Source organism: Lampetra planeri, chromosome 23 (assembly GCF_965212315.1).
Source record: "Lampetra planeri chromosome 23, kcLamPlan1.2.h2, whole genome shotgun sequence".
Classification (NCBI taxonomy): Eukaryota; Metazoa; Chordata; class Hyperoartia; order Petromyzontiformes; family Petromyzontidae; genus Lampetra; species Lampetra planeri.
The window spans coordinates 8,783,309-8,810,769 of NC_136129.1; the positions used below are offsets into that span (position 1 = coordinate 8,783,309).

At 51.1% G+C, this 27,461-nt stretch overlaps 1 protein-coding gene and 1 long non-coding RNA gene across 2 annotated transcripts; one reads left to right on the forward strand and one right to left on the reverse strand.

The window, feature by feature from the left end:
* LOC144726431 (uncharacterized) lies at positions 1-3,126 on the forward strand. The gene is made up of 2 exons (XR_013587272.1): positions 1-56; positions 1,875-3,126. It is a non-coding gene; the product is annotated as an uncharacterized LOC144726431 (long non-coding RNA).
* Positions 3,127-11,325: 8,199 nt separating this feature from the next.
* LOC144726430 (uncharacterized) lies at positions 11,326-27,042 on the reverse strand. The gene is made up of 2 exons (XM_078605139.1): positions 25,896-27,042; positions 11,326-16,124 (listed from the first exon to the last, which is right to left on the reverse strand). Exon 1 carries the CDS (start codon positions 26,729-26,731, stop codon positions 25,934-25,936), a length of 798 nt encoding a protein of 265 aa, XP_078461265.1. The 5' UTR covers positions 26,732-27,042; the 3' UTR covers positions 11,326-16,124; positions 25,896-25,933.
* Between the last annotated feature and the right edge of the window lie 419 nt (positions 27,043-27,461).

Below are 27,461 nucleotides of genomic sequence, written 5' to 3' on the forward strand. Positions count from 1 at the left end.
TGGCCTCCCGTCGCCTCCCCCTTCACGCACCCGTGGCCCCCGCAGCAATACCACAGGTGCAGACCCCCCCCCTCTATCCCCTCAACCCCCCCCCATCCCCCCAACCCCCCCCCCCCCCAGCCTAACCCCCCCAATCCTATCCTCCTAACTCCCCCACCCTATCCCCCTCAACCCCCCCACCCTATCCCCCCAACCCCCCCCACCCTATCCCCCCAACCCCCCCCACCCTATCCCCCCAACCCCCCCCCCAGCCTAACCCCCCCAATCCTATCCTCCTAACTCCCCCACCCTATCCCCTCATCCCCCCCCACCCTATCCCCCCAACCCCCCCCCACCCTATCCCCCCAACCCCCCCCACCCTATCCCTCCAACCCCCCCACCCTATCCCCTCAACCCCCCCACCCTATCCCCCCAACCCCCCCCCACCCTATCCCTCCAACCCCCCCACCCTATCCCCTCATCCCCCCCCACCCTATCCCCCCAACCCCCCCCCCACCCTATCCCCCCAACCCCCCCCACCCTATCCCTCCAACCCCCCCACCCTATCCCCTCAACCCCCCCACCCTATCCACCCAACCCCCCCCACCCTATCCCCCCAACCCCCCCCACCCTATCCCCCCAACCCCCCCCACCCTATCCCCCCAACCCCCCCACCCTATCCCCCCAACCCCCCCCACCCTATCCCCCCAACCCCCCCCACCCTATCCCCCCAACCCCCCCCACCCTATCCCCCCCAACCCCCCCCACCCTATCCCCCCAACCCCCCCCCACCCTATCCCCCCAACCCCCCCACACCCTATCCCCCCAACCCCCCCAACCCTATCCCCCCCAACCCCCCCCACCCTATCCCCCCAACCCCCCCACCCTATCCCCCCCAACCCCCCCACCCTATCCCCCCAACCCCCCCACCCTATCCCCCCAACCCCCCCCCCACCCTATCCCCCCAACCCCCCCCAACCCTATCCCCCCAACCCCCCCACCCTATCCCCCAACCCCCCCCACCCTATCCCCCCCAACCCCCCCACCCTATCCCCCCAACCCCCCCCACCCTATCCCCCCAACCCCCCCACCCTATCCCCCCAACCCCCCCCACCCTATCCCCCCAACCCCCCCCCACCCTATCCCCCCAACTCCCCCCACCCTATCCCCCCAACCCCCCCCACCCTATCCCCCCAACCCCCCCACCCTATCCCCCCAACCCCCCCACCCTATCCCCCCAACCCCCCCCACCCTATCCCCCCAACCCCCCCCCCACCCTATCCCCCCAACCCCCCCCCAACCCTATCCCCCCAACCCCCCCACCCTATCCCCCCAACCCCCCCCACCCTATCCCCCCAACCCCCCCACCCTATCCCCCCAACCCCCCCCACCCTATCCCCCCAACCCCCCCCACCCTATCCCCCCAACCCCCCCCACCCTATCCCCCCAACCCCCCCCACCTCATCCCCCCAACCCCCCCCCCACCCTATCCCCCCAACCCCCCCCCACCCTATCCCCCCAACCCCCCCCCCCCACCCTATCCCCCCAACCCCCCCACCCTATCCCCCATAACCCCCCCCCCCCCCCACTCTATCCCCCGATGGGGTGCAGAAACTAATCTCTTGGGATTATCGACCGTGGGGGGTGCAGATCGGGGGGGGGGGGGCGGGGTGCGGCTTTTACATTCAGCAGTCGATTGACCGTGGCTGATGGCGACTCGCTCGAGGTACACCGCCTACGACTCTCAAACAAGAGTCCCTCTCTCTCTGTGTGTCTCTCTCTGTGTGTCTCTCTCTGTGTGTCTCTCTCTGTGTGTCTCTCTCTGTGTGTCTCCCGTGTGACTTGTGTTCATCTCCACGGGTTGTTTGTTGTCTGTGTTGTGTTTTCTTCTTCAGAGAGTGGGAGTCCCGGGCCGCACTGCGACTGCATCTGCTCACGCTGAGAGGCACCTTGGCTCCGTCCAGATTCCTGCAGCTGAGTCGCCTCTCGCGTTCGTGAGCCCCGAGGATCCCCAAGGATCAGTCCTTGGTGCCCCAAGTGACTCAAGATTCAGGTTACACGGTGGGGGGGAGTAGGAAAGCGAATGGTCAACTCGAATGAGCTAATACAGACAAGGAGCCAATTGACGCGAAACTAAAACAACAAATTCATCTCTCTCGTCGCTTATCTTCGGATGGGCTTCCGCGGCCGTCTGGAACGCTCTTCCTTCAGATATTACGAAGCCACTGGAGCTTTGCACTTTCAAATCATCACCCAGATTGACAAACCCATTTACTTTAGAACTGATTCTTGCGTTTAGCTTGTTGTCCTTCCCCGGCACCTCCGATTAGACGTCACAAAGCTCTTCCCCCCCCCCCCCCAAAAACATGCTTCAAATCGCTTTAAACGATTGTCATTGTAATGCGTATTTAATGTGGCGCTGCACTCTGATGTTGTAGGAGAAAACATTTATGAAAAAGTCTATTTAATTAACTAAAACGTTTTAAAGCTTTCGTGACTGCAGGGATTAATCTTCTTGGTTCTTTCGGTAAAGTCACGTAGAAGGGAAATAATAAAAAAATAAAAATAAAACATAATAAAATACAATTCTCACGACGTTTCGACCACAACGCAAGCAGCCGTCCTCAGGTGAAGAACAGGTCTGTCGGAAAGACTGTCTTTTTGTATTTTTTTATGTATTATTTTTATTATTTTATTATTTCCCTTCTACGTGACTTTACCGAAAGAACCAAGAAGATAACTATAACGTGTTGTCTATATTTATTTAAAGTTGCGCCTTTTGATGTGACGTCACATTTCTCAACCCCCCCCCACCTCGTCACACATCGTCACAAATGTCTGACACGCCCCCCCCCCCCCAGCTGCGTGACGTCATTTATGGACGGCCCCTTAGGTATTGACAATCAGCACAAGCGAAACAACGTGAAAGCCTCATGACTGTCTACTCGCTCTTATTTTAATGGGCAACTGGATTTTTTTTTCATTAAGAAAACTATTAGTTGAATTGTTTTTACTTCATAAAGTGTCAGTGCGTACATTTTGTTTTTGGTCGGGAAATAAATCATTTACATTTTGTGTTTAACAAATAATAAAACGAGTCGTGCGATTTTATCGTAGGTAATGTCCCAATCGCAACGACGCTCCTGACGATGTCGTCATTGGCTCCACATTTCTTCCAGGATGCGTCCAGCAACAATAAACTATAGATTGCGTAAAAATAATGTCAAACGAGTGGGATCGTCCGCGGTGGTGAGATGTTAACTGCCTCGCCTGGTATGCAGGAGGTCGTTGGTTCAATTATCATCACGGTGGCTTGGAGATGTAAACTACCTCGCCTGGTGTGCAGGAGGTCGTGGGTTCGAAACCAGACCCTGACGCCTGCTGCTGTATATTTGGAGTTTGCGTGTCTCTCTCCACGTGGTCGCGTGGATTTTTCTCCGAGTACTCCGGAATTTTCCCCTCCACATTTAGAATCGACACACGTTTAGACTATTTGGCTGAAATACATTTCCACACGATAAGCCACTTTGTTGAGCTATCATTTGTGGCCAGGTCGCTTCTGAAAATAGCTATGTATAGCACAGCGGGCCTTACCTGATCAAAAACAAATCTTCTTCTTCTTGGTTCTTTCGGTAAAGTCACGTAGAAGGGAGCTAATAAAATAATAAAAATAAAACATAATAAAATAATTCTCACGACGTTTCAGCAGCCGTCTTCAGGTCACCTGAGGACGACTGCTTGCGTTGTAGCCAAAACGTCGTGAGAATTATTTTATTATGTTTTATTTTTATTATTTTATTATTAACCCTTCTACGTGACTTTACCGAAAGAACCAAGAAGATGAATCCCTGCAGTCACGAAAGCTTTAAATCGAAAATTAAATCGAAAAAAAAATCGTAGTTTTTATCGATATAGTTGCGATGCCACTCGTCTTAGCCTTGTAAATAAATCGGTACGACTACGGTAACGTGTTTTGATACCTTTGGTCGTCCCAATGTCTACTCTGGCCCATGGACTAATAGCAGCAGAGTTGGAGTATAACTGCGACGAACGCAGAAGAATAAAAACAACTCGCTTGTGAAGACTCCGGGAAGAGTTTGGGGCACGAAGTCTGTATTTGCATTCCGATGTTTGTTTTCTTGCTGTTCATCATCATCCTCAGCCATGCTCAATCAATCCACTGTTAGATGAAACCTCACACCCCCGCCCTTCAAAGCTGCCTCCATCTCTCACGATGGTGCCATTTCCTCCTGAACCTTGATGCTATTCAAATTGCCTGTTTAATGGCGTTTCTCCGGACACTCCGGTTTCTGTCAATTATTCACCAACAGGAACTGGGCCAAACATTCCTGAGTAGGACTCGCGAATGGACATCATGAGCCAAGGGGGTGTTTTGGTCGTGACCACTTGGCGTCTAAAATCCTATAGTTTCAAGTTTCATTTATATAGGTATAGCCCTGTGAGCCATTCTGCTCTTGAATCGGGTGCAACCGCAACAAACAAAAAAAACAAACACATGAACAAGAAAACATCTTAAGGTGACTATGTGCAATTCAGAAAATCCAAGAAAAGACAGCAAAATATTGCAGACAAGTAAACCCGTAAAAACAAAGTTTTTCACTATAAATCCTTTATATGCATGGCATCGGGGCAGCTAGAGTCCTCTCGTCCTCTGGCTTGAGATGGCTGCCACCTATGGGTCAGATGATTGTCTGGCAGCATTAAACAATTGGTAATTAAATATTTATTTATTTTTCCCTAAACAGTGTAAAATTTTGGAAAAAAATTTTCACGAAAATGCATTGTCATGCACAACGAGTCTGTGTGCAAAATGTCAGCTCGGTTGGATCACGGGAAGTGGGTTAAAAAACGAGCGAAAGATTTGCACGGTCCTAAGCAAGCAAGCGAACTTAATATAAAGGATTTAAAAAGCACCGTACACCAACACTGTGTGCAAAAATCCCTATTCCCGTGTCCCCCCGTAGGTAGTTCCGACCATGAGCGACTAGTGTTTGGGATAGAGATATTTGGGCAGCCATGTTAGCGTACATACCATCTGTTGTTTTATTCCGACACTTGCGCTGCATATGAATGTTGTGAATATGCTTAATGTCACAATCGGTTTATATTAAAAAACAACATTACCTTTCAAAATGAGTCCAGTACCCTTTTGATGTTTCTCACGCAACAAAAAGCTATTACGGACACCGTGCTAGCATACATATATGTGATCACCAGATTAAATGATTCAAGAATATCATCGTCAGCATTTGCCACTCTGCGTGCTTACCGATAAGACATTTTTTGGACGAATGGCTCAAGAATCGGAAAATGAGTTGGGGCCACCTGTAAGGGCGCGCCGCGAGATATTGGCCAGCAGGTGGCGATGAGAATCCACGAGCCGGAGCAGATTTCAAATCTGGAACCCATTCTACTCGGCCTTGTTTTATGGATTAATTAGTCATTAAAGATATAAACCTATAGAATCACACCGACACCCATATACCCACACAGAGACCCATAGACTCACACAGGCGCATAGACTCACACAGACCCATAGACTCACATAGATACCCATATAGGCTCGTTATGGACGTGAGTTCACACAAGAGACCCATAGACTCACACAAACCCATAGACTCACGTAGAGACCCACAGGTTCATAGTGGACATGAGTTCACGATGCGTTCCACTGTTTTTGTCGCGGTTTGCCGCAGTTGGATTTGCGTGATGTTTTTTTTCCATTCGTGAAATAAGAGATTGCACCTGCTGGGGCCGGTTCGACCACTATTCGTCGCTTTACAATGATAATGATGATAGTAATCACGTGCAGCCCATTGTATATCCACTACTTGCTGTCTTTGGGGGGGGCCTGCCACCACCAGCTGTGGTATGAGAAAGCACATTGGTGAGCAGTACTTTTTTTTACCTGTCATGGAAATGTGGAATTTCGCTAAATGAAAACAATTTAAAGGCAGGTGCCCCCATGAGCCAAATTATATTTCGCTCGAAACGGACGATAGTTGGCCGTGGCCAGAAATCCGTTTCAGGTCGAGTGAAAGGGGTTCGTTAGCGCAGTGCGCTAACCGTTGCACCGTGCGCTAACCGTTGCACCACCGCTCTCCCCCGTTACCTCCCTCAGCACTCGTGCATTTAACTGCTGTTGTGCGAGTCACATTTCCAAAGGGGCGTAATTAAACCCGGTGGTCTTTATGGGAGCAGGTGAGGGCCATTGAGACTCGGTGAACCCTGCCGGTATGTTGCGCAATCCGGACCTGCAATCCGGACCTGCAACGGAACGGGACGGATTCGGGCCTATGCTTGTGTGTATTCAAGAGTTCTCCTAGCGAAGTTGTGTGGTCTTGGATTCAATCCCAAATACGAAGCACCGTAGACGCGTGCGTGAAGCTGATTCCCTTGCTGAAGGAACACTCACAACCACGGCCCGCATCAGTAGCAAGTGATATTGGAACCGGTCCTGACCAGCGTGGTGAAGTGTGGTAAAAAAAAATAACGCCTCCATGAGCCGGCATAACGAATGAAGGACGTCATACAACGGTAGATTGAGAATGGCAATACCACTGTTTGGCCTTAAAAGGGGGAACAATATAATAGACCACGTTTCGGGCAATGACCATTTTTGATAGCACATGCATAGGTTAGAGAGGCAGAGTGGATACTAAACGTTGACACCGTGGGTACCTATATTCTTGGTTCTTTCGGTAAAGTCACGTAGAAGGGAAATAATAAAATAATATAAATATAAAACAAAAAAATTTCTCACGACGTTTCGACTGCAACACAAGCAATTATTATCAGGTGTGAAATCCACAGCAAGAAAATTTAAAAAAAATAAATCCACCGTGGGTACCTGATGAGAGATGTGACTGTATTTGTAAGGGCAAACAAACATCTCGCAATAAACCGCAGCATCAGCAGTTTGCCCAAGGCAAGTGCACGCGTGCGTGGCAGAAACAGGGCAGGGTTTAAAATCTCACTCCACATTTCCCGGAGTTCTGCTCGGCCGGCCTGGATTAGGTATCGGCGTAAGGCACTACCACTAGAGTTAAAACAAAAACGTATAGGCCTATACATAACATTCCCGTTAGTCGTGTACTCTATATTCCTATAGACAGATTTATAATAAAAGATTAAATCTAAAATATAGGCGTGATGGATGTGGTTGAGTGCCAACATCATTTTCGAGACTGTTTCGGCTGAGATTTAGCGCTGCTCATCGATACACTGGAAATGAATTGTAATCGACTTTCTGCCAAGTTGTTGGCCAGCATTGATTCAATATCCAAGCAAAGCCCGACTCTGCTGATGAGACACTGCGTGTCGAAACCGATCCGGAATAATTGCTTGGAGCGAAATCAACGATGAAGGCAGTGGGGCCGATGGGTTGTGTAAAGAATACTTTTTTTAAAAAGACACGTGAAATGTGGTGAGACGAACATGTGAAGGAGACGCTGTTAGGCTAATCTATTCTGTAATCGACTATTGTGCTTCTGGCAGTGATGTGAGACACGTGGTGGGTGAGCGTGGCAATTCGGTTCAACGCGTATCTGATGCGACTTTGCACATTGCGAGCCACCGCTGGCGGGGTCTTTGCTATCAACAATAAGTAATATTTTAAAAAAAAACACGCTTTAATGAAATGTACCCGACTAGTAATGGAAGAACTCCAGGAAGTGGCCCCGAAGCTTGCCATAACGTAAGGGACCTTGGTCAATTACAGCCAACGTGAGTTGACCGTGGACAATTAGACCCAAGCCGAAACATAACATAAAAAAAAAATGTTAAAAAATAATATATGTTTTAATGATAGAATATAGCAGAGGTGTGGACTCGAGTCATGTGACTTGGACTCGAGTCAGACTCGAGTCATGAATTTGATGACTTGCGACTCGACTTGGACTTGCATAACAATGACTTTGTCCCACCTATGAGATGTGGACTCGAGTCATGTGACTTGGACTCGAGTCAGACTCGAGTCATGAATTTGATGACTTGCGACTCGACTTGGACTTGCATAACAATGACTTTGTCCCACCTATGAGATGTGGACTCGAGTCATGTGACTTGGACTCGAGTCAGACTCGAGTCATGAATTTGATGACTTGCGACTCGACTTGGACTTGCATAACAATGACTTTGTCCCACCTCTGAAATATAGTATTGTCATCAGTATGACATAAGTATACCAAGTTTGCAGTCGATACCACATTGGGAAGTGGGTTAAAATTGAGTTACAAGATTTGAGGATACAACAACAGACATAGTAAGTTAATAAAAAGCGTGTAAAAAACAACGGCAATTCGCTACTAATTGGCGGTGACGTCACCACGGCGGCTTGTGCCAGGCTAGGTGCACTTTGAGGCTATGGCGTGAAGTGTCGCAAGCTCGTTGGCAGGAGGTCATGGGACAGACCCAGGTGCCATGGGTTGACTGACTGAGATGGCATGCAGATGCACCACCTGTGCCCTCTACTGTGCGAACTTTCTGTGTTTTAGCTGCCCGGCACTCCTATCGTTGTTGTAGGATATCACGCACACGACGTGGGATATCACACAAACAGAATACACACACATGCACATACACAAATCCAGACATAATCACACACACAAACACGTACAGACATAGTCGCACGCATATGCAAACACACACAAACATATATACAGTCACATATACAAAGGCAATTGAAAACACACAGTCCATGGTAATACACACACACACTTACATTCAGATGTGTCATCACACACACACAGAAACCACTCACATGCAAATACACACAGCCACGTACGCTGGACATACACACATGCAAATACACACACAGAGTTACAAAGACTCCCCTCATTTCTTCCTTAACAGACTGCTGGGTCGAGTGATGGCACACGAGGGAGTCTTTTGCCAGCACCACGCCCGGCCACCGTTGCCTGCCAGGTTCTGATGTTTATACACCGCACCGGCTACTAAACTGAGACTGATTCGACCCATGGAGAGGCCCAGGATCGGTCCAGATATTCGCCACAGATGTGAGCTGTGAGCGGGAAGAAAACTCGGGCCACTGCATTCGTAGGGCAGTCCGCTAACCGCTACACCACTGCTCTTCTCATACACACGTAGATACACAGCATACACAAACTCATACTGTACTGTAAACACACCAATGTACATATACACGCGAAGCGTATACTCTACTCACCCACGTACACAATTAGGTACATGGTGAGCGAGGCGATGACTGGGTGACTGATGTAAATTCTCCATAATAGAGGGTTTTGGGTTAGATCACGTAAATCTATGAATGTGTCGTTAAAACCCGCTACCACCCGACACAGCCAACTCGTAAGAGTTGTCACGTAAACAGAACGTGCCAATTCGTCACTAGTACAGCACACCGGTGTGTTGGAGAGCCAAGCCACAACATTTACAATCTGAGTGTACGACGTTTCGCCAGTAATAACAACTAGCTTCAACAGGAGACAGCCAGATTTGTGGAGAAGTCTTACTGTTTCGTTCCTTATATAGAGGCGTAGATGTGTTCTAGAAGGTCTAGAAAGCTGAGTGATCGATGTAAAATCTAATTTATGTTCTAGAAGATCTGAGAAGTTGAGTGAACGGTGTCAACTCCAATTGTGTTCAGGTCTGGAAATGTGAGTGGAAGATGTAAAGTCCAATTTATGTTCTGGAAGGTCTGGGAAGCTGAATGACCGACCTCAATTCCAATTGTGTTCTAGAGCGACTGTAAAAGCCGAGCGATCGATCTAAATGATAACTTATGTTCTAGAAGGGCTGGAAAGTCGAGTGAACGATGTCAATTCTAAAACAAGGGCGGTCGGGAGTGTGTGGGTGGGGTTCGCACTCCAACCATCCCCGCAAGGTGTTTTCCAACAACGACTGTTAGATCTTTGCCCCCAATCTGCCGTGCCACTGTTCACAGCGGCTATACAAATCGACCCCCAGTAGCGGCCCCAAATGTCTCGGCTCCCTGACAGCTAACGCGTGTTTGGGTTATGTAACCGGCGTGTGTGTTGGGGGAGCGGTGGTGCAGCGGTTAGCGCTACGCTGTGCAGTGAACCCGGCTACCCGAGTTCGATTCTCGTTCACGGCCAACACCCAGTGACGATTTATCTGAACCGGTCCTGGGCTTCCCATAGGTCGACTCAGCCTCAAATGAGAACCTGGTGCGTTGTGTAAACATGACTTACGTGTTTGTTGTGGTTAGAGAGTGGAATTTATAATTTTATTACCTTAGGGACTTTGCTTAACCCCTGACTCGGGCTAATAGGGACAGCTGGAGATATCCCCACACATGGACCTGCAACAAAGATCCCACGTATAGCCTTGACAGACTGGAGGGGCAAGTGCTGTTAGCGAGGGCCTATGAAGACCGGCACACGAGGAGGGGTTTGCGGGTGGGGATTTGGTGGCTAGTACCACGCCGGGCCGCCTTTGTCTCCCCGGTGGCGATGTTTACAAACAAACGCACCAGGTCAAAAAACTAGGCGAGGCTCACGACCGATTCAGATATAAGATATAATCCTCACCGATGTTGGTGGTGGTGGTAGTGAGCGAGAATCGATCTCGGGTGCCTCCGGGTTCGTAGGGCAACTCGTTAACCGTTACAACTGATCCTTATGGCGGTACTCCGAGGTACCAAATAATACAAACTGGCCGAGGCAATTAAATATATTATTTCTGGGACACTTTTTTTTCTCCAGGGGTGTACTTACAACCGCGACTGGGGTACCAATCAATCCGAAATCAGTGCCACTCCGCGATGTCGACAAACCAAACTTGAGCATTAAAAAATCCGTTCTCGAAAATTTCAACTCTGAATCGTGCATCGTGTACAGCTCGTCGAGATGAGTCGATTGCCGCATCGCCGACCATCGACAGACTAAACATGACTGCATCACGGACATTGTGCGAGAGCCTGGGCACTATGGGACCCCAGGGTTCAACTGCCGCTGTCAACCCCCCCCCCCGCTACAAAGATGGCGGTCACCCGCATCGCTCGGCGCTTTCAGACGCGTCGCTTCTGCGGCCGTCTGGAACGCTCTTTTCCCTTCCGATATTCGGAAGCCGCTTGGAGGAGCTGTGCACGCTTTTTAAATCTGCGTTGTTGAAAACTCATTTGTTTAGGACAGCTTTTCTGCGACTCGTTTGTTTATCCGTAACCCCGACGCTCCGATAAGCGCGGTTGTGGTACGAACGGTGTGAAAGAAGTGCAACATACATGCAAAGTATCTCTCACACACAGAAACACACGCACTGCTACTTGCGTATACTGTCGTGAACCATCACTCTGTATAGTGAACAACATGAATCCACGGCCGATAATATAAAACATTTCTTTATTATTGCCAATTTAAGTTTTGCCTTCACATTCCTTCCATCCGTACACAAACATATATTACTCTTAAATAAATGAGGATTTACACGAGCCATCCGTGTCGTACGCTGCCCCAATCAACGATGATACGCGAGCTGGCATCCAATGACTTACATGAATTAACCCTTTTAAGCTCTTGGTCCATTTACTTACACATAAATATATACAGTATATAGCAATATTCATGGCACAACTCCGTCGACTTAAAACAACGCAAGACTAAGAATGACACCCATTGCCCTACATAATTTTGCCTGCACGTCCCATCACGAACGGTCACCCGATTTTCAAATGGAACACAATTCGACCGCTCACCCAAAAAAATATCTCAGCCAGGTGTGACCATTTCTGGAGGCCATAGACCTGGTCGGTGATGCCGCTGCTTGCTTATCTGCAGCGGTGCACAGGACAATTAATTAATTATGAAAACACTCAACACCATCGGCAGCAACACTGTCGTCTTAAAATGGAAACCATTAGGTGACGTTTCGGGAAATAGCCCTTCAAAGCCCCTAAATTATGGCCATTACCCAAAACGTCGCCGCGTTATATATTTGACACGTTAAGGCTACAGCGGTATTGACGATCGTGTTGAGTTTCTTACAGTAAGTTCGCTACTTTCACCCAGATTAACGGAGTGGAATGTAGCACAGCGTATAGGCTTTTTAAAAAATTTCGCTGTCGTGCCTGTAAAAGTCCTCAGGATGTGTGCTTGCGGGATGTTCCACGCACGGCGACAACCCCGAAAAACGCAACGCAGATCTTTGGGTTTTCCGGGGGGGAATTTTCATTTGAGGCGCCAAATCCGAGTCGGGTGAGGGTGACACATCTCCCTCCTCTCTTTGTCAACAGGAGCGGCATGGCGTCGTGGTTGTTGGGTTATCATTTAAAAGTTCTGCATCACCTGTTCTTTGTATTCGTCTAGATTTGGGATGTGCGAGTGTCTGAAAAGACCTTTGTGTGCGTGTGATGCCTTTGGTCAAACTATATATATATATTTTTTAACTATTGGCCGCTTCATTTGCGTTGCTTGATGTGTTGCGTTCACTTGTACCATATGCTTGCCGTTAGTGCCGTGAAAAAAATAAAATAACCTCTTTTTAAAAAAAAGAAAATCGGCCATCCAAAACGACTCTTGTTAATCTCTGGGCAAGATAAATAATACACTTGTTAGTTTTTAATATGATTCCAGAACTTCGGTGGAGAGGGTTTTGGTGGATCACACCAAAAGAGATTTGTAAAAAAAAAAATCCCAAAGCCGCTGGATTCCAAAGTGTCCAGAAGGTGTAAGTACAGCAATTGAGTTCACTGAATGTGTGTGGCCCTTTTGAGTGTTATACCCTCACACACACAGTGGGGTTTCTCCAGATACTTGCATCCCACATAAAGCAAAACGCTCCTTTAAAACAAAATCGTTTGGTCAAAAGGCCCCAATCCAGGACACTCTGATACAATAGCCTTTTGAGACTCTGCGAGGTTTGCCTGGGTAAATACGTGACATTCGCGATTTCTGTAAACTCTCAGCAGGATAGTTTTAGTTTTTTTTTCCTTTCTTACAACGGTGCCTAAAAGATGTAAAACGAAGCAGCAACGACGATTTCACGACGAACTGTTTTACAAACACAGCACGCTAAAATATCTAAGAACTTTGCTCTAAGTGCGGGTGTCTACTCGCTCGTATTTAAACGCACCACCTGTCAACTAGGGTATAGTCCTTTGCTTTACAGCGCGAGACAGCATTGGCATGAAGTAGAAGGCAGGTGTTGGCGATTGTTCCGTTGACAGTAAGAGCCCAATTCATATTTTTTGGGGCGCAGTCGTATGCCGGAAATGAAACGGACAGACAGATGGAGTACTAGGATCGGAGGAACAAAAAAACAAATCAGAGACACCATGCGGACTATTAGACCTTGGATAAGACACGTATCGTGGCTGCAAGGGACGATCGTGGTCGATGGACGAGACTGATGATCGAGAGAATACATACGGGACAAATGACCACTACTGTGGATGTGGGAGCGATGATATTGGTTCACGTGTGCGGGGGGTGGGGGTGAAGGCGCTGGATCATGGCATCGGTATGTACCACGACGGGTGGCGACAGCGTAGGTATGTCTTCATCTAGCAGGGGATAAAAAACGCCGATTGCCTTCGCAGGTTTTAAAACAACAATTTGGCAGATTTGGTGCTGCGGCTAGGACAGAACGTGATGGCCTGCTGTCAAGCAGGATTACGGGCCTACAACCGCTCCCCTCAAACCGTCAAATTGCACAGCACGTTGCAAGCAAACTGCAGGGTGCAATATACTTTACAGTTCTACGGAGTATCACAAAAGTGAAGGTTTCAGACAACCGTAAACACCCAATGCAAAGAAGGGATGGGTGTCCTGGGGATACGCTTAGGCACATAGTGAGAACGATTGTCAAGTGACTAACCACTTGTAAAATATTAACGGCATTATTATAAACAAAGTCAAGTAAAAAAGTCTCCCTGCTCAAAGAGCATTGAGGCAGTGCTAATTTTCCACTGTGGTGTACCACTTACCAGTGGTGGAAATTCCACAATGCTATGGTGGGTAGCAGTGTTTCCATAGGACAACTATTGCTTATTATTCATTCTAATAAGGCACAATTTTAATCTAGTTTTGCAGTAAAAGGCCCCATTTTACAGCATTTTCATCTCGTGGAATCACACCGACGTACAGCACGACACAGGCAGCACCAGTCCTTGTGTCCATACACACCCATGGCCCAGTCATTTTGGTTTTCCAGGTCACCACTTAATTGCCTGGGGTACTTGTCCCCAACTTGGCTGGCTTCCTGAGGCATTGGCCAACAAAATGCCATGTGGGGCCACTGGCCACTAACATGACCACCTAACAGACTGGCCACCAACATGGCCACCTAACGTACTGGCCACCAACATGGCCACCTAACGCACTGCCTACCAACATGACCACCTAACGCACTGGCCACTAACATGACCACCTAACACACTGGCCACCAACATGGCCACCTAACGCACTGGCCACCAACATGGCCGCCTGACACACTGGCTACCAACATGACCACCTAACACACTGCCTACCAACATGACCACCTAACGCACTGGCCACCAACATGACCACCTAACGCACTGGCCAACAACATGGCCACCTCACACTGCCTACCAACATGGCCACCTAACACACTGGCCACCAACATGGCCACCTCACACTGCCTACCAACATGACCACCGAATGCACTGGCCACCAAAATGGCCACCTAACACACTGGCTACCAACATGGCCACTTCACACTGCCTACCAACATGGCCACCTAATGCACTGGCCACCAACATGGCCGCCTGACGCACTGGCTACCAACATGACCATCTAACACACTGGCCACTAACATGGCCGCCTGACGCACTGCCTACCAACACAGTGACATGAGGCACTGGCTACCAACACAGTGACTTGAAACACTGGCTACCAACATGGCCGCCTGGAGGCATCATGCAACAACATAGTCAGTCACCAAGGGCACTGTTCACAAACGTGGCTGCATGTAGCTTCAGACAAAATGCTTTTTGCAATTAAAAACAAAACGTAGTTCTCTCGAAGAACAACCAGAAATTGATTACGGTTGGAGACGAGTGGTGCATCGATGGCACAGGTTACACAGCTGCGAGGCGAGTGGCGTAAAGAGGTGATTAATGGCCGGCCAAGTCAAATACGTTTATCAAAAGCCTCCCTTAATTTAGACCGATTTAGTTGGGAAACTAAGGGAAGGAAATGTATGTATGTTGAACTTCTTTCACACCCTACGCAGGCAACCGCACTAATCGGAGGTGCGGGGGAAGGACAGCAAAACATGTCTTCACTTAACTAATGGAAATATATTCACGTTACTGAGGGTAATGTCTTCACTTAACCGACAGAAATGTATTCACTTAACGGAGGAAAATGTATAAACTGAGGGAAATTTATAAACTTCATTGAAGGAAAATGTCTTCACTTCACTGGGAGAAAAGTCTTCGCTTAACTGAGGGAAATGTATTCATCTTTCGTTGCTTCGCGCAACCAAATGCATGCCCGTGCCACCACCAACCACCAGCACCAACCACCACAAACTTTGGCGCCAAGTTGCCATCAACAACCGCTCTGGGCAATGGGCGACAGTGGCCAGCAGGTGTCGTGAGAGGCACCCAGGCGGGCGGAGCAGGACGGCAATTTTTGGTTCGACCGTGAACATCGTGCGGCTATTTACGAGTAGCATACGACATTATGGCGATTATAAACAACAAGAATAAAGGCGCGAAAATGCAATACGTGAGGGATGCTGCCACTTTTCCCTGCGCCAAAACTGCGTGAGACTCCAGGAGCTGTGGATAACTATTTGAGTCGTTTTGTGTTTGTTTCTGTATTGAGTGAGCAGCAATAGGTCACGAACTTTCCAGTATAAACACGAGCGGTTCCATCGTTGACGTCGGGAATTTACAGTAAATGAGTCAGGAAAGTTATTTTTGTTCTGGAATTTTCTTTTTTTTATACTTTGCCACTTTACGTCTCCTCACGTTGTAAATACAAAAACAAAACTTGGGAATGTGATGCACTCCTTGGTGTGTGGTAACTTCCAGTTGTCGGAATCGAAGTTCATGATTTAAAAAGAAACAACAAAAATATTTCTTGAGGGTTTGGTCGGGGAGCTGAGATGGGCTAGACGACCGGCCCACACGTTCCTTGCTGGCGGTCGGAAGAGACCTGTGGGTACAGAGAGATAATGAATCATCGTCGTCGTCGTCATCATCAGCAGTAGTATGATCATCAGTATCATCGGTATCATCAGCAGCACAATCATCAGCATCACTGTCATCTTAATCGCAATTAGCAGCAAGCAAGTTTTGTCAGCAGAAGCGGTAGTAGCATGAAGATGACCAGCTTCGTCACCACCACCACCAACACCGTCAGCAGTATTATCAGCCAACGCAGATAAAAAAAACAATCATCCTCACCATAACGTGCTCCGCTCCTCATTTAAAACCCATCTCTTCTCCCTAGTCGACCCCTGGCCAAACCCATCTTACTACTTTCCCACCTTGCCTCTGCCCCCCAGCTACGATGAAGCCTACCCCAACCCCTACACCCCTATCACTGCAATTTAAACATAGCATTTCTCTCGCCTGGTATACAGGAGGTCGTGGGTTCTATCCCGACATTGACGCCTGCTGTGTATTTGGTGATCGCATGTTTCTTTCCCTGTGGTCGCGTGGATTTTTCTCCTCCACATTTACAATCATAATGGCTTGAGATTATTTGCCAGCCATACGTTTTCCACGTGATAAGCCACTTCGTTGAGCTATCATTTGTGGCCAGGTCGCTCGCTGCAAAAGAGCTAATAGCTCAGTGGACCTTACCTGGTAAAACAAGAAAATGGTTTCGTTTAGATACTGTATCACTGAAAGTAACCTTCCGTAATTTATCAAAGCAAACCCTCGCCGGGTCGTTTGGGGGGCAGCGACAAGGAAGTAATAGTTTTTTCTGCGTGTGCGAGGGAAAAAAAAGCCAGACCGCCTGGAAAATAAACTCCACCCGGTAAAACGCGGCAACCGTTCCACGCAGACGGACGGGGGGGCTCACAGCCCACTTGAGGTGCACTGCTACAGCCATGGACGCCACCGCTACTGCCACCACTGCTGGACAAACCGAGGGGGGGGGGAGGTCACGAAGTTCTTTCAACACTTTATATTTTTTTACGCGAGGGCAAGCGCGCGTCTCACCCCACACCGGCGTTCGCGTGACAGAACTTTTAACGGAAACGGTTCACGAAAACCTGAAACCGCCGCAATAAAAGTGTTTTATTTTATCTTGAAAACCTCATCGCGACACGCGAGCACGTGGCGGGTCGGAGTGACGTGGCGCGGCGGTAAATGGCCGTATCGCCCGCTGTTAACTTTAGGGTCGCTGGCGGCAAGAAGCGGTGGCAATGAAAGTTTCGCGGACTCGTTCACGCCATGTATTCAGTTTCCACGATCGTAGATAGCTTCGCGTGCACGTTTGCGCAATGACAAAGATTCCTTCCCCCCCCCCCTCCGTATCAGCCTTTAACAGGCTGTTGAGGCAAGTGCTGTTACAGTGAGCACCTATGAAGGTCGGCACGGCACACGTGAGAGGTTGGTGACCAGCACCACGGCTGGCAGCCTTTGTCTCCATCGTGGCGATATTTACACATCGCAGTGGGTAATCAATTAAGGCCGAGTCGACCTAGGGGGAGATCCAGGAACCGGTGCAGATATTCGTCACCGATGTTGGCCGCGAGCGGGAATCGAACTCGGGTGGCAGGCCAAGTTCGTTGTACGGTGCGCTAACCGTTGCGCCACCGCTCACCCACGCATGGTCGTACGCACAACACACACACACCTTGTGCAGGCTTCTCTTTTTCTCTCGTTAGCCCAGGAGACAAAGATCACCCGGCAAGACTTAACAAGCTATTGGGGGAACTGCTGTTAGCGAGCACCTATGAAGGTCAACAGGGCACACGAGGGAGGGGGAGGGTGGTCAGCACCACGCCCGGCCGCCTTTGTCTCCCCAGTGGTGACGTTTACTACACACCGCAGCAGGTACTAGTAGTAGCCCAGTAGCCACACTGCTTCACCCCACACGCACAGTGCACACATGCACCCGGCCACCGCCCGCCACACTTCAATAGTGGAAACACAAATGGAGGAAATACAACGTTTTTTTTTTAAACCAATGGCTTGGGCGGTACCTCAGATGAAGAGAGCTGATTTTTTTTGGCGTGTGTTTCAAATATAGCTCGAGTTTTTTTTTTATATGTCTTTAGTAATGTATTTTGTCATTGACTCGTTAAGGCAAGAGCAGGAATGTAGACCACAGACAGACAGAGCTAACATTCATTACGACAATGTTGCCATTGAACTATACCGGGGTGGCCCGACTCCAAAATCTAACGTGGATCAAGTTTAAAGATAAATGGCAGCCCAATGTCAAACCACTGTTGGGTAAAGGCCTCCTTACGCCATGTAAGTCATGTTTTTTTTTTACCATACTTCACCACCACTGGCTATCGATGTAAGAGGGGGGAGGGGGGGGGGGCGGCCGAGATATTTTTCAGAAGTCACTCGCTTCTGACCGCTAGCCGTGACTGGGAACCAAACGCGGGTCGCCAGGTTCATAGTGCGGTGGCACCCGCTCCGCTCGGAATTCTTCCCACTTCATCGGAACAGACATGGGCTCTGTGTGACAGGGGTGAAATAAGTTCCCCGCTGTTGATCTGTGATCATTCCGACCCACGATTTCACGCACAACGCCGCCGTTCCCCCCGTACGTACGTACGCGTGATCACGCGCCTCCAAAAAAATAAGGTCCCATCGACGGCAAGGGCCATCGTTGTTCTTTTGTAAAATAATAACGTTGCCCACGGCATCACGTGAGGTGAAAGCGAGCGTACATTGTTTACAACCGTCCATTATGACCACAGCCCACATCTGTCTCGTGACTCGAGAGAGGCGATTGCCTGCGACGCGAGAGGGGGCACGGGAACCCCCCTTGTCATGTGAGCATCCTAATGCTGGCCAGGCGGCAGTTGTCTAAATTTTTTTTGTTTTGGTGGACGATTCACCTCAGGCGTCCTCTCATCTTCTTTCCCTGCTGACGGGGCTCAATTATCAGCAGCGGCGAGAGTCCGCTCCGGAACGATTCCTCCGGGATTTCTGACCTGTTCCCGGCTGGACATCTGTGTTAAAATAATATAAAGAGCTTCATAGCTCATCGGATTCCTCCAGTCTAAATAAAGATTATGTTTCTGCATCCACCTCGCTGCCATATTTCGCCCTAAATCTGGTTCGTAGGAGCGGTGACGCGGCCCACTGGTAGCGTTTTGGGGCAGGCTTGCGGTTTGAATCCAGCAGGCCGTCCTGGTTAATACTTTTGTCATTTTAGCCGTAAAATTTGGGCCGTCTGTTTCACGGTGGACGTTAAAGCTCCCCTCGTGTAATTCGCAAGAGCTGGTCATTGCGTGCCGGCGACATGGCCTACATTTTCCAAATTAAAAAAATGACCTAAAAATTACATATTTGTGATTTTACAGAGCGATCATTGCCCCCGACTGGCAGGCACGATAATGCCCGATTGCAGGCCAGGTGCAAAATCACCTTTTGCCCCAACAAACAGGACAGCTGCCACTGGGGATGCCGTTTCAAATGTGTCGAGATGAGATGCAAGTCGCCTGTTGGGTGTAAAGCACTCCGAAATGTCCAGCCTTACAAGGGCGTTCTTTCAAAAATAAATCGTAGGATTATCAGAATTCAGGGTACAACATTATAGGCTTGTTATGAATATGCACCCCTTGTACTGTAGCGGTACTGCACGAGACCAATAATTATTCTTGTAAACTCCAAATATTACTTAACAATATTTAAGAGCCAGGACGATGACGACACGATCAATGTGGAGGTTGATATCTCGCGATGTACCGCCGTGTCGCAGCGACCCTAGCTCCTGCTGCGAGGCGGCAGTGGCGAGAAGCCACCGGCGGTCGTTGTTTTCGGCTGCGCCCCGCTGAGCCCTCGGTTGTTTGTGAGCGGCCAGCTTCACGCGTCGCCCTGGTGAAGGGCGACTCGAGCCGATCATTAACTCGTGACGAGGCGAGAGAAACGGACGGGCGGGAGAGGCGTATATGGGTAACAAAATAATATATATTTTTTATTTTACCAGGTAAGGCCCCACTGAGCTGTTTGGCTCTTTTTCACAAGCAACCTGGCCACAAATGATTGCTCAACGAAGTGAATGATCACGTTTCTAAATGTGGAGGGGAAAAACCGGAGGACCCGGAGAAAAACACACGCGACCACGGGGAGAGAGCACACGCAAAATCCAAATACACAACAAGTGTCAGGGTTGGGGATCGAACCCACGACCTCTTGCATACCAGGCGAGAGAGTTAACATCTCACCACCGTGGCACCCCTGGGCTAGCTGGGGTCGGATGGGAAGGTGAACATTAGAATCAGAATTTTCTTTTTTTTAGAATGGAGGTTACAGATGTCCAGTTGAGGTCGGGCCAGCAAGTTACATTGGGGACATTAAATGGACACAGCCAGGTGAGTGACAGTCTGCCAGCTGAGAGGTGAGCACAGAGACGGGTAGGACGAAAGGTCAGCAGGTGAGCTCGTAGGTTAGAAAGCAGATAGGTGATTTGGGAGGCAGACGCACTCGTGCGCTAATCGGTATGGATACAACAAACAGGGCAGCTGGTTGCCAGGGAGACGGATCGTTGCCGTGGGAGACAGGTGGGCTCCACGGGACCCGCTTGGCCAGGTAAAGGGAAGAGTCCAAACAACGTTGCACGTAGGTACGGACACCCGGCTCGCCAAGCCAATTGGCTCATTAGCTCACCTATGCATCCCTCATCTGTGCGTCTCCCCCCCCCCACCTCGTGCCTCACCTGCAGACATTGCCTGTTTTTCATCTCACCTTTCATCTCACCCGTGTGCGTGCAGGAGACCAAAACCATGGGTTTGGCCGAACCCGCCCCCAACACACCATGAGGCCAATTAAAATCCGCTGCTGCTCGGCACTAATTGAGCCTAGATCAGGTCTCTAGAGTTCTCGAGAGCAGAGTCAGCGCAATAAGTACACATCAGGAGAAGCTGTGCGTATATACAAAGATCTCCCGTGTAGCCTTAACATACTGTTGGGGCAAGTGCCGTTAGCGAGCACCTGTGAAGGCTGGAACGGCACACGAGGGGGTGGGTGGCCAGCACCACGCCCGACCGCCTTTGTCTCCCCAGTGGCGATGTTTACACACACCGCACCAGGTAATCACTTGAGACTGAGTCGACCTTGGGGAGGCTCAGGACCGGTGCAGATAATTGTCACTGGGTGTTGGCCCGTGAGCAGGAATCGATCTTGATTTGAAGCTTGCGTCACCGCAGGAATCCATACTCTTTGGTTCTTTCGGTAAAGTCACGGAGGGAGAAAAATAAAATTAAAATTAATATATCACGACAGCAGTTCCACTGCTGGATTGTTTTTTTCCGCCTGAGGACGACCGCTTGTGTTGCGATCGAAACGTCGTGACGTATTATTTTTAATTTTTCTACCTACGTGACCTTACCGAAAGAACCAAAGAGCGTGAATCGGATTAAGGTGGTTTTGCTAACCGCTCCCGCTCCCCACTGTGTGTGTGTATAAGCACACACATACGCCACGCACCTTGGAGGCAAGGGCAACTCTGCTTAAGAGTACTGATTGGTCATCATGAGGCTGACATTACTGACCATGACGATGGTGGCGATTCGACAAACCCCGTTGCAAAACATCGCAAATGCGCGCGGCGCCCGTGTGTGCACACAAGACTGCATCGTTTAAACAAACTTGGAGACGAAAAACAAACACACAAAGGTCCCCCGTATAGCCTTAATAGACTGTAGGGGCAAGTGCTGTTATAGCGAGCACCTATGAAGGCCGGAACGGTACACGAGGGGGTGGGTGGCCAGCATCACGCCCGACCGCCTTTGTCTCCCCAGTGACGATGTTTACACACCGCACCAGATACTCATTTGAGGCCGAGTCAACCTAGGGGAGGCCCAGGACCGGTTCAGATAATCGTCACTGTGGTGTTGTCCGTGAGCAGGAATCGAACCTGGGTCGCCGGGTTAATAGCGCAGCGCGCTAACCGCTACACCACCGCTCCCCACACACACACAGCCACTCGCACACCCACAGACACACACAGACACACACACAGACACACACACAGATACACACACTCCCACACACAGACACACACACACACAGACACTCTCACACACTCTCACTCTCACACACAGACACACACACAGAAACTCTCACACACACAGACACACACACACAGACACTCTCACACACACAGACACTCTCACACACACAGACACACACACAGACACTCTCACACACACACAGCCACTCTCACACACACAGACACACACACACAGACACTCTCACACACACAGACACTCTCACACACACAGACACACACACAGACACTCTCACACACACACACACTCTCACACACACAGACACACACAGACACTCTCACACAGACACACACTGGCACAGCGCCTGGTAGCTCGCGGTGGGCTTGTTTGTTAGGGCAGCTTCTGAAATGCGACCTGCGGGGGCAGAGCCGAGAAACCTCGCCTCGTGGTGTTGCCAAAACCACCGTGCAGCTCACGGCGACCCGAGTTCGACTCCCGCAACACCAAGTGGCGATTGTCTGAATCGGTCCTGGGCCTCATCTAGGTCGACTCAGCCTCAAATGGGTACCCGGTGTGTAAAACATCACCACTGGGGAAACAAAGGCGGCCGGGCGTGGTGTGGGCCAACCACCCCTTCGTGAGCCGTGCCGGCCTACATAGGTGCTCGCTAACAGCACTTGCCCCAGCAGTCTGTTCAGGGTATACGGGGGATCTTTGTCTTTGTGGCATTCCACGTCGTGTGTGTGATATCCCACAACAATGAGCGGAGCCGCTGGGCGGCTAAAGCACAGAAAGCCGGCACAGTACGGGGCACAGGTGGTGCATCTGTCAGTCATCTCAGTCAGTCAACCCATAGCACCTGGATCTGTCCCATTACGCGACGTATCATCCTGGCAGCAGCGGCGTTTGACTAGCCATCAAACAAAGACGCTCACCGCATCGCCTGCTTTAACATGCGCCTTCTGCGGCCGTCTGGAACGCTCTTCCTTCCGATATCAGGAAGCCACTGGAGCTGTGCATATTTACATCATCTAGGTTGAAAACTCACATCGTTGGAACTTCGTCTTTAGTTTGTTGTCCTTTCCCCTCGCAACTCCGATTAGCACGGTCGGCTACGTACGGTGCAAAAGAAGTTCAACATACATACATACATAGGTTGTCCTACATGTACAGTCCCTTGCCGTAAGAATGTGTAATTTCCAACAATGGGTCAGGTGCGCCCCAACGGGAGATGAGCGTCGCTCCACGCTTCCTTGATAGAGGGTGAAGGCTCTTGTGTGGATGTTTATTTTATTTTGACGCCGCGACAGTAAAATTGTACACAAAGCGCGTACGCGAGCCTGGACAGGGACGGACGGGTCATCGCCGACACGGGAAAGCGGCCGCCGGACGAGACCGGTAACGGAATGGCAGTCAAAGGAGAGAGAACGCCTTGGCCCACGAGGATGACCATCGCGGAGACGGAGCGACGAGATTGGTGAATGTGGCAGCGGCGCTGCGCCCCGAGGGATGGCGACGGCGCGGCGAGGAGGGCCTTCATACAGCAGTGGATAGACCACAGCCGATGACGACGATGACGATGATAATGATGATGTCGGTAATTACCACGAAATTACGCCGGACGGACACCATCGCGCGCGCGAGATCTCGCCGGAGGTCAAAAGCTAAGCGGGGTCGATCCTGGCCAATAGTTGGGACGCGCGATAAACATCGTGGGGAGTAGTGGGGGGGGGGGGAGAAGGGGCTTGCCAGGTGCTGTAGGCGTGGGAGCTGGAAGGTGGCCGGCCGGCAGACGGCGGGTGTTGGGTGTCGCCGTCTCGGCTGGGTTTCTACCCGTGGCCTCTCAGGTTTCCTCCCTCGCATGAATTCGACCCCGCTCATGAAAGTAATTCGCTCAGACCATTCCAGCGGCATTGTTACGAGTCGGCATTGAGAGTTTTCGCGTGGGCCGCATCCTGGACCCTCGTTTGACGAGGTTCGGCCCGGCGCTCGCCATAGCACCGTGGAATGGGCAGGATACCGCTGGCTCAGCATTGCTAACGGATAGGGGCAACAGCGCGAGTTTCGAGACACGCCGTAGTCTCATCTGAGTAAATAATTGCCGCCACGGTGGCTAGGAGATGTTAACTACCTCGCCAGGTATACAGGAGGGACGTGGGTTCGATCCCGACGCCTGTATTTTTAGAGTTTGTGTGTCTCTCTCCTCGTGGTCGTGTGGATTTTTCTCCGGGTTCTCTGTTCCCCCCCGCCCCTCCACGTTTAGAAACACGCGTTGCGAGTATTTGGCTGCTATACATTTCGACATGATGATAAGCCACTTCGTTGAGCTGTCATGTGTGGCTAGGTCGCTTCTGAAAATATAACTATAACAGCTCAGTGGGGACTTATCTGGTAAAAAAATAAAATCGAACGCGACCATCAATCACAACGATACCATTCATAGATTCATGAACATTGAGTCACTGGGTTTCCAACATAGGGCGAGGCGATTGAAAGGGGTGTAACAATAAGTGTTTTTTTCTCTCTTCTAAAATAAAACATTGTGGTGAACGTCGCGGTCTCCAGTGACTGCCCGGGAGTTTCGCAAAAGACATGAGCTACTACTACACAAATAACCCCCGTATAGCCTAAACAGACTGTAGGGGCAAGTGCTGTTAGCGAGCACCTATAAAGGCCGGCATGGTACACGAGGGGGTGGGTTGCCAACGCCCGATTGACGATGTTTACACACCGCACCAGGTTCTCATTTGAGGCTGAGTCGACCTAGGGGAGGCCCAGGACCCGGTTCAGATAATCGTCGCCGATGTTGGCTATACGAACCCGCCTCTCCCTACATATCTTACCATACAACATAGAAACATCCATAGGCGTTTGTCGGTTAGATCGCGTGGATTAGATCGCGTAAATACGTACTAAATAGTGTTATGCGTATCGGTCGCGAAAGCCTACGTGTTTAACTAACATACAAACATTATAATCGATGTCATAATATTCGTATTATAATACAAAGATCCCCCGTATAGCCTGCAACAGACTGTAGGGGCAAGTGCTGTTAGCGAGCACCTATGAAGGCCGGCACGGTACACGAGGGGGTGGGTTGCCCACACCACGCCCGACCGCCTTTGTCTCTCAATTGGCGATGTTTACACACCGCACCGGGTACTCATTTGAGGCCGAGTCGACTTAGGGGAGGCCCAGGACCCGGTTCAGATAATCGTCAATGGATGTTGGCCGTGAGCGGGAATCGAACTCGGGTCGCCGGGTTCGTAGCGCAGCGTAGCGCTAACCGCTACACCACCGCCCCCCACAAAAACAATACGCACACACACCCGCACACCTTAATTTTAAATCAAACGTTGTGAGTTGCGTCTTTATAATCCGGCGGGATATGTTTTATCTCGTTGCTCGCGCGTGCGATTTGTTGGGAGGGGGTGAGCAGGGGGGTGAGCGGGGGGGGTGAGCGGGGGGGTGAGCGGGGGGGGATGAGCGGGGGGGGTGAGCGGGGGGGGTGAGCGGGGGGGTGAGCGGGGGGGGGTGAGCGGGGGGGGGGGTGAGCGGGGGGGTGAGCGGGGGGGGGGGTGAGCGGGGGGGGGGGGTGAGAGCAGAGAGGGGGGGGAGAAGACATCGCCGTTTTGGGGCGAGCGTCCCAACTTTCCGGAGCGGTCTTCCCCAAATCGGCAGAGTTACCGTCGCTCCTTGTTGGACGCTAACAAACAAAAAAAAAGAGTCAACGGTGAGTTGAGAGAGGCAAGGTGCGGTGCGTGCGTGCGTCTTACCCGCACAGGAGGAGGAGGGCTGGAGAAGCCAACCTCGTTCATAGCCTCGTGCTCTCCGAAGGCAGCCCGACCAGCGAGATGAAGCAAACCTCGGGCCACTTCCCGTTCGCGTCCCATCCCTGCAGGTCACCACCGCCGTGTCCGCTCGCCGCCGGCTTCGAGCCCCGTTCCTCGAGCTCCGCGCGGAGCGAGGCGCAGCGCCCGTCCGAGGGCGACGAGAAGACAGGAGGCGACGAGGGGACGGATCGTCCCGACGAAGACGACTCACCAGGCAGAGGCTCTACCGGGAGACGGTGCTGCTGCTGCTCGTGGCGGTGGTGGTTGTGGTGCATCTCCGAAGCCGCTATAAGCGAGCTCTTGTACTGAAGTCCGTTCAAGTCAATCTGCTGCTGCTGTTGTTGCTGCTGTTGATTCTGCTGCTGCTGCTGCTGAGACCTTCTCGGAGTGTTCGTGAAGGACCTCCGACCCTGCAGGATGCTCGACACGCTTCGCACGAGGCTCGCGACTCGGCGCGCGGGTCCCGTCCCCTTGCCACCGACACCGCCTCCGCCGCCGCCGCCTCCGCCGTGACCGCCGCGTTCGCTCTCCCCACCGCGCATCAACTCCTCCACGGGCACCTCGATGTTGCCCGTGTACCAGAAGATCCACCAGACGAGGCTCAGGAAGATGAGGATGGCCCCGCAGTAGATGAGGAGGTCGTAGAACTCCACGTCGCTGAAGATGCCGACGAGCAGCACGGCCACTCCGACCGCGTCGAAGGCGATCGCGAGCCAGAAGGACGTCGCGCAGCGGCCGATGCGGCGGCCCGAGTCGATTCCGCCTTGCGCCGTGGCCATCGTTCTCTCATCGCGGGCCGATGACCTCTGCGTGGAGGGGTGGGGGTGACCCTGAGGAAGGGGGGATGACCCCGAGGGCGACCCCGGGATGGACAGAGGACGAGTGGAGAGGCGGCGTGGTGGGAGGGGGGGGGGAGTGTGTAAGGTACACACGAATGTTGGGATCGAAGTGGACTCCACCACGACTCAACGACCGCGGCTCGGCGAGAAAGAGAGAGGCGCGACCCAGGGGATTAGCGAGGAGCGTGGGCGAGAGACGAGGACTGAGAGACGCGTGCTGGCGCGGTTGTGATGAGACCAGGCTGTGTGTGGGTCTTTGTCCAGATGTGGGGGGGAGTGGTGAGGGAGCAGGGGGCGTGGGAGGGAGCAGGGAGCAGGGAGGGGTTAGCTGCGCGCACCTGGCGCTCCGCCTCCCCCACACCTGAGACGAGGCCGGCGTCACTTCCTTACCGACGTCTCGCGGAGGGGAGGGAGGGAGTGGGAGAGATGATGGGGGAGAGGAGGGTATGGGTGAGAGGCGTGGGAGAGATGATGGGGGAGAGGAGGGGATGGGGGAGATGCGTGGGAGACGGTATGGGGGGGGGGACGCGTGGGAGAGAAGAGAGAGAGCGCGATGTGGTAATTTAAAGAGGGGGAAGAGGTCTGTGGGGAGAGCGGTGCGGGAAATGGAAGAGAGAGCGTTGTGGCAGAGAGGAGCAATATGAGAGTTGCAGGAAGATCGGAGAGCGTG